This window comes from Ostrinia nubilalis, chromosome 6 (genome assembly GCF_963855985.1).
Source record: "Ostrinia nubilalis chromosome 6, ilOstNubi1.1, whole genome shotgun sequence".
Classification (NCBI taxonomy): Eukaryota; Metazoa; Arthropoda; class Insecta; order Lepidoptera; family Crambidae; genus Ostrinia; species Ostrinia nubilalis.
Genome location: NC_087093.1, coordinates 11206520 through 11215051, shown reverse-complemented (window position 1 = coordinate 11215051; position 8532 = coordinate 11206520). Strand labels below are relative to the sequence as shown.

At 35.5% G+C, this 8532-nt stretch overlaps 1 protein-coding gene across 1 annotated transcript in view; it reads right to left on the bottom strand.

Annotated features, from left to right (window-relative positions):
• Positions 1–191: 191 nt before the first annotated feature.
• The window catches only part of LOC135072622 (transmembrane protein 62-like), a 229583-nt gene continuing 221242 nt past the window's right edge, over positions 192–8532 (bottom strand). The window contains exons 2-6 of the mRNA XM_063966623.1: positions 3246–3559; positions 2813–3062; positions 1697–2592; positions 1047–1618; positions 192–932 (exon numbers count right to left, since the gene is read on the bottom strand). Of these exons, the coding sequence (XP_063822693.1) occupies positions 899–932; positions 1047–1618; positions 1697–2592; positions 2813–3062; positions 3246–3449 (1956 nt within the window). The 5' untranslated portion in view covers positions 3450–3559 and the 3' untranslated portion in view covers positions 192–898. The remainder of the gene's footprint in view (positions 933–1046; positions 1619–1696; positions 2593–2812; positions 3063–3245; positions 3560–8532) is intronic.

Below are 8532 nucleotides of genomic sequence, written 5' to 3'. Positions count from 1 at the left end.
TTAATAAAGTCTAAAATAACATAACACTAAAATTTTTAGTAGGTATAACTATTTTCATATTTTGTGGAAATGTAGTCACAGCACAGCCATATTAAAAACTCTTCAAAACAACTACTATTTGGTCTTTTTTAAATATTCGATACTATTTTCATTCATTATATTATTACTTAATTGATGAGTAACTCTCAGTGTAAAAATTCGGCAGTCTAATAAAAATCACTTAGCAATTTTTTAGAAAAAAAAACTAATATCAGAAAATCTAAGTACAATAACCGTTTATCTCAAATTATTGCTCATTTTGCAATTATTTCAAGATCTACTACTCGTAAAGGTAAAATATAAAGATTACTGTAAAAATACATAAGTGAATTAATGCAAAGTACCTACTTGTTTAGAGTTAGACAACCATCAAATTTTCTTGTTGAGATAATACTGATCACAACAACTATTATGACATAAATACATAAGCAAAATACACACAACTCCTTTTCAACTCTAATGATAGATGTACAATTGTACATAACATTAATAAACCTAACAATAAACAATAAATCATGTAAGATAATATATTAATACTTTGCGTACATACATATTTATGCCATTTCTATAACACATCATTGAGAACTAAAAACAATTTCGAATGTGCAATAATTGCAGTATACAATTAAGCAAACAGAAACCTCATAATAATTCTGTTAAATAATTAAGCACATGGAATGTACCATAATAATTATGTTGTCTTTGGTGCCAATAAATACATACTTACCTACAGTTACATCATCATAAATATTCTTTACATAATACATTATGTAAACAGTACTGTATTCAACTTATACTGTGTCTCTTAGAAATGACTGAGAATCTTAAACATCACCATTCATTCTCAACTTTTCAGCTACTATGAAGGTAAATCATTCAGATTTGATAGTTTCCTGAAACAGAAAAAGAATAAAATAACTATTAGTTCTTTCAATTCATGCAGAAATAAGAATTGATATTTAATGGAAGTTAATAATATTGTTTTCAAAAAAATCTTTGACAGTTACCTGCAATATTCTGGAGGCAATGTCCAAACTTTATACCACAGCAATATGCTGAGGAATATACTCCACGTCCTGAGAGGTCCAAACACGAAAGCCATTGTCCCATACTCCAGCCAGAAGAAATAAGCCAGCAAAAATTGTATAGACAGCAAAAAGACAAAAGGTAAATTCTTTATCAACCTTTTTATTCCCCTTACGGTTGGACTAAACAGTCGAGTCTCCAAGCAGTATGCCAACACGAAGACAAGTGGTAGCTGCACAAACATCAACTGTACACTTCCATACATATATGTGAACGGTTCAGGTAAGAAAGCTCCTTTTATGATTATACCCCAAGCAAAAATTACGCCCACATATCCATCAATCAGTTCACCAATTGCCCAGGGTCCAAATGGCGTGTATAATGTATACAAAACAATTGGATAAAATATTCTGTCGATTTTGCTCAGTAACCACACTCTTCGAAGTACATGACTACCGAACTTTCGTCGGTATCTGGGTGGCCTTTTTTGTAATCGTAGAACAAGCAGAGGAATTACATTAACCAATAGTAGAGTTGCAAATATTGTCTGAAACTGTAAAAAAAATATATTAAAATATATGTCACATTCTTAAAGGAAACTTAAGTGGACAAACAATCACATTTAACTTACTACAGCACCAGCATCAAGCATAAGTAGAATCCGTGGTGTTACTTCAAAGTTCACCAAAGACCCATCCAAAGAAAATGGATGTTCCAGTACAACTTCTTTCCCCACTTCATCAGTCACTGTCACATACAAATAATGTAGCCCAATACTGAACAAGTGTGGCAGCCATTGGCACACATAGAGCGGTGCTTTAGCAACTTTACATTTCATCCAACTCTCTTTGTCAAAGGAAATCTTTACAGTTTCGATTTCCACATCGCTAAAAGCTAATATTCGAATATGTGTCGACTCTAATATCAACTGTAATGGTTCACGACCAGCCATAGCATAACGTGCATGCTTCGGATTTGTGACTAAAACTAAAGGCCAAGTATTGTGTTTTTGGTCCACAAATGAGAAAATGCCATGATCAATTGCGGCTAATCGAAACATCCTGTTGTCTTTCCAATCACCCAATTCTAGCTCCAAGTAGCCTCTTCTTTGTTTAGTATACATTCTTGGGACTAGACCTCCCATGGCATGTAAATGGCCGCATACATACACCTGCGAGGCTTGGGTACTGCCCATAAGCTCTCTTAGGTTTAATCTTTGGTTTTCATGTTTAAGTGATAATATACATGATGTTGGATAGTGTCCAAACCAAATTATATGGTCTGATTTAGCTTCAGCCTCCGTTTTTAATTTCTGTAATTTTTGTTGTTCTTCAGCGTCTAAGATACCGATAAAGTTAAACGGCCTCCTCAATCCAGGTTCCGGACAGGCATCTATGCCTAAGAAGGCTACATTGACTCCATTTCTGTGTTCATAATGCACATAGGATTTAGCATGAGTAGACCCTTGTACTGAATAATTTCTAAAATAGTTCTCTTGAGAATTTATTGTCTTGATGTTAAAATTATCTGCAATAAAAAAGTCCAGTCAAAATATGTTTACGTTGCATCATAAAAATGTACTTGTCTCATTAACTTATTTACTGAAGATAAATACAAATGTATATTATCATTTTATACTTATTAGCATCATAAAGTTACATTTACAACAACAATTAATGAAGTTAAGCTATTTTGTAGTTTTATGACTATTTGGTTTGATTAAATGTTGAAAAATGTAATTAATTACCATGATTTCCTCTGATATCCAACCACACTGTTTCATCAGTGACACCCGATTCTTTGATAATATTGTGGTAGTATATCCACTCTTTCTTAACTTGAGAGCTGCCCAAATTGTCTTTGGCTTTTGCGTCGGTCAAATCTCCTGTGGCCAGGACTAACATGGGTTTGATCCTTCTAACTGTGCTGTCGCAGAATTGTTGGAACTGCGATATTCTCCCTGGATCCCGGAATATACTTATATGAATATCAGAAATCTGTGAATCAATAATAGACAAGTCACATAAGATAGGCAATATCATACAACTATTACTCAGTTTGTAAAACTTCAATAGTACTTCTGATAACATATCTGACGTAGCAACCAACCAAACAAAGGGACAATGATCTTTGTTCTACCAATCACTACACAATTTGTTATAAATTAAGTACCTACTCACCTGCAAGAACCAAATAATATTATTGTTGGAGTCGCCTATCTGCCCGAACTTATTACTTAAGTATTTCGTATGATTGATTCCCTCATTTTTGTTTTCAATGTAAAAATTATGATCCGTAGCGATTATGTTCAATAAATTGGCCATAAAAATGGACAATAATAACAATAAACACAATAGAGAAATAGTAGCCTTAGATAAGATCATTTTGTAACTAACTAAACCATTTAATAGCACAATAAAAATTAATTCAGTCTAGATAAAACTAATTTAATTTATCCAAAATTCTAAATCGCAAGACTAAAAATCCAAAACTTCTTCTTCTTCTTTCATTTTGGCAACGACTTGGTATTGAGAACCATGATTTCGCCAATGTCACGTAAACAGCTTTGACAGAGTGTAACAGGGTTAACAAAAAACAAAAGTATTTACATTTCTAATTAAAAGCAAACTTCGGCATTCGGCCAATTCGGCTTAGCACTCCTGTCAAATCACTATTGTCGTCACTGTCAGTCAAGTGTCAATGTCATGGGTTTTATTTGAAAATAGTGTGGTGTGTAACTCGATTTATCATTACGGAGTCGATTGTAAAATTAAGTAGATTCATTTTGATAATATCTTATTTTCACCATAACAATGCTTAATGCACTAGTATATACGTATGTTTTCTCAAAATATCAATTTGATAATAAAATACTTCTTAGATGTATTTGAATATACTATCAACAGCGCATCAGAATACACTTTTGATTCAAAGTGAAAACTAGCCGATACCACAGCATTCGGCTGAAACGTGTAGCTTTTATTCTTATTTAAACAGCGAGTCATTTTTAAACATATTGGATACCAGCGTCCGCCCGCAACTTCGTACGCGTGGACCTCGTTTTACCCCCTTTAGATATCATGTTGATAGATGGCGTTTCACGGCATGAATATTTACGAACGTCTAAAACAGTAGTTTGTCCTGCGCTGTAGATTTTAACCAATGACAATAGATGGCGCTTTTTCGACACGTCTTATTTATTAATTGAAATGTATTTGTCACATATCGTCATAAAATATAGCCTATATGTTAATCTGGGTTATAAACAATAATACTGTAAAGTTTCAACAAAATCCGTTCTGTAGTTTTTGCGTGAAAGAGTAACAAACATCCAGACATCCAGATATCATGACATCCAGACATCCAAACTTTCGCCTTTATAATATTAGTAGAAAGTAGGAAGTATAATCACAATATCATTTTTAATATTTACTTGTCATTTTAGTTTTGCTGAATTAAAACTTCAGACCATCAGAAAACAATCGATTTATCGATTAGTCATTCGAAATATTCTAACACACATCACTGGCAAAAAAATGCTGCAAGTTGTAAAAATGTTACATTTATTGCCATGATAGAATTTTCTTTCTCACTAGCAGGTTGAGGTTTCATCAGGGTTTCACATAGAGTTATTAACCCTCTATGGGGTTTCATCTTGGTTTCAATCAAACTGTGAGCTATTCCAATGAGGATCATTTCGATTTTTAGCTGTGAATGCAGATTTATAGGTCTAAGAAATCCTTAATATACAGTCCAAAAATTTTTGTTCTACGACAAAAATTAACGAAGTTATGGCCAAATTACTAAAAAAGTTCACTGACCGCCCGGCGCGGGACCGAAGACGTCACTATATCCGATCCGAACGCTGCCGGCGTACTGCGTGGATAGAAAATATTTTTTTCTAGCCAAACTATCAGTTTTAGAGAAAAACTTATTATGACATTTATTCATCAGAATAAAGTAAGCTATCGATAGGTAATTTTTTAAAATAGAAATTGTGAAAAATATCGCAAAAAATCCATACGCTCATAGGATTCAATGGAACGCGGAGACGCGATTAGGGTCTCCGCGGTGGTATATTTGGCGATTTATTCAAATAAAGTGTTCATAAGTGTTGTTAAGAGTCATATCTTCGTCCAAGTAAAATATAAAAATGTATAAATATTAATTTATTTACTTCTAACAATAAGTATAGCTGAGGCAGATACACTCTGCCTAGGCTACAAGACATTGCTATGAAGATCATTTCGATGTACACGCAATACCTACCTGTTATTTAGTTTTTCTGAGTTAAACCTACGTACCTACCTATCTATTCGCCGTTCCCATGGGCGGGCCAGCTGCTCCCTCCTGGAAATCTATTTAATCCTAGCCTATAAGCTGGGTATGACTCCCCCGTCCATCTCCTCTCCCCAGGTCATAAGCTGGGCATGACTTCCCCCTCGGCCAGAAGTCGGGTATGATTTACCCCCCCCCCCCCCCCCCCCCCCCCCCCCGGCCAGAAGCTGGGTAAGGCTTGCCCCTCCCCCCAGGCCATAAGCATAAGCTGGGTATGACTCCCCCTAGGGCAGAAGCTGGGTATGACTTACCCCCCCCCCCCCCCAGGCCAGAACCAGAAACTGGTTATGACTTCTGCCAGAAGCTGGGTATGACTACCCCCCCCCCCCCCTAGGCCAGAAACTGGGTAGGGTATGACTTGCCTCTCCCCCCCTCTTACCAAGGCCAGAAGCTGGGTAAGGCTTGCCCCTCCCCCCAGGCTATAAGCTGGGTATGACTTATCCCCTCCCCCCCCTAGGCCAGAAACTGAGTATTAGCACTCATATTATGTATTATTATGTTCAATACAAACAATCATAAAGTTACACTCACCCCAACCGCGTCTCCGCATTCCATCGAATCCTATAAAAAATGTGGTTTTTGGACATAGCGATACTTATTTTTCACAATTTTTATTTTTAAAAATTACTGGTCGATAGGTTATTTTATTTTGATGAATAAATGTAATTAAAAGTTTTTTTCTAAAACTGATAGTTTAGCTGGAAAAAAATATTTTCCATCCCAATAGTACGCCGGCGGCGCTCGATTCGGATATAGTGACGTCAAGCGGCCCTGCGTACGTTGTCTTTTAGCGGCAAAAACGGCCTATGTTTATTACTTAATATCTTCGTAAGTAATGGTCCGATTTGGATAATTCAAAAAGATATATCTTTCTTATGTCTTAAAGATTAACGTAGATACTAGTTTTATTGAATTTTCTACAACAGTAGGTACTGATCCTCATTGGAGAATTTATATTTATTTAATACGCCCACAAAGTCACCTACAGTTTTAACATGGATAACACGTGGTTAACGATACCTTAGTAATAGTTTAGTTTAGGGGGGCAGTATTGTAGTTATATACCTACATTTATGTTTAACTAGCTGACCCGGCGAACATTGTTCCGCCTTAATGGCAATAAATAAGCAGACTTTTTTTTTATTTCGAATGGGATAAAAAGTATCCTATGTCCTTCTCCTGGCTCTAAACTACCTCCCTAACAATTTTCAGCTAAATCGGTTCAGCCGTTCTTGAGTTATAAGTGGAGTAACTAACACGACTTTCTTTTATATATATACTAGCTGACCCGGCGAACTTTGTTCCGCCTTAATGGCAATAAATAAGCAGACTTTTTTTTTAATTTCGAACGGGATAAAAAGTATCCTATGTCCTTCTCCTGGCTCTAAACTACCTCCCTGACAATTTTCAGCTAAATCGGTTCAGCCGTTCTTGAGTTATAAGTGGAGTAACTAACACGACTTTCTTTTATATATATAGATATAAGATTGATCATGCCCATTATCCAAGTTTACATTTTATTTTAAAGATACTACCTATACTATGTACTTATAGCATAAATAAATAAAATAAATCCCGCAATGATTGGTTTGCTCACTGCAATGATCTCAAACAGTGAGCGGTAACATTGTTCGTTCATTGAACAAAATTAAAATCAAACTACCACACCACATAAGCACCACACCAACCCTAAAATGCTTTGTGTAATAACAATGACAACTAATGAAATAGAAATAGGTAGGTACTTAAGTAGGTACGCTAAAATGTTTGTGCTTATCATTCTCATCCCCGGGAATCGAACCCGCAAATAGATTAGTAAAGCCAGAGGCTAGCCGTCTTTTAGCGTTAATACCGAGTCGAGATCCCCGGTCTCATGAGTCTCTAGTCTACTCACTTATCAGTCGCATTAAAACTGCCATCATCGTTACATTCATTCCTGCTGCCCATTTCTTTTGAATCCTTAATATCAATAATGATCATACTCTTATGAACCGAACGTGAGCAGCTACCATTGTCACCAATCGCCAGGACATGTTGTGGTAAGGAGATAGGAGAACTATATCGCATTTCTCATCCAGCAGAATATGGTTATAATTTTGTAACTCTATCAATCTCAATGCGACTCTATTACCAATGCTCCATTATCGATCGAAGACGTAGATCTTACCTATGGCTATGGACTCTACTATTTTAGGTAGGTACCTACTCCTTTTCAAACTTCCATCAGCTCTAGACTTGGCAAGATTTTCGGAAACTTCGTAGTCTAAGCGGTATTCTTATTTTAGGTACGACGAGCTTTAGTAAAAAAACATACCAGAACCATAGTAGGTACAGCTACTTTCCAGCATGTTATCATTTTGCAGTTGTTAAGCTTAGTTAGATAAAATAATCACTGTTTTTGCTACTTTCGTTACCTATTGAAAAAGATCCAGTAACTTGAAAATGTATGTACAAATTATTTGCGAAACAAACGTTACACGTGGAATATCGTGTATCCGCTCATCTAAAGCTGCTCTACCAGCTCGAGTAATTAACGAATGACGCAAATAGTAAGTTATTTGTCTCAGTCAAAGGTGATGATAGTCATGGTAATTATTATGAGCTATGAACCGCTATGTCACTTCAACTCGGTATGCACCGTGTCGCGTTTAGATACTAAATTATCTCACATCTTATTTATTTCTTGTTTTATGAAACAGGTTCTATGGAAAGGAATCTAATATGTCATTAAAATATTCATTAGTAATAAAAGGTGGAATCATCTTTAAAAATCATTTATTTAAAATTTTAAAACCTAGATAAATTACGGCGGCTAATGCGTTTATGTCTTTTTCTTGCAAGATTGAATTGGGCTGAATTAATTCAACATGTTTCTATTTAAAACCGCTTCCGACCGAATTCCTGTAAGTTTATTAAGGGAAATTAGGTAAGTAAATTATGTATTTTAGCTTTCAGTAGTACGATTTCCGAATAATGTTATAGGTAGTTACAAAAGTATCCATACGCGGTAACAATATCAATATAAACGGATCATTTACTCAAAATCATAAACCCCTAGTGACAAAAAGATAAGAAGCAAGCCGGGTCAGGCTCGTCTGGGGCCTCACTCTGGACATTTGGAAATTGTAT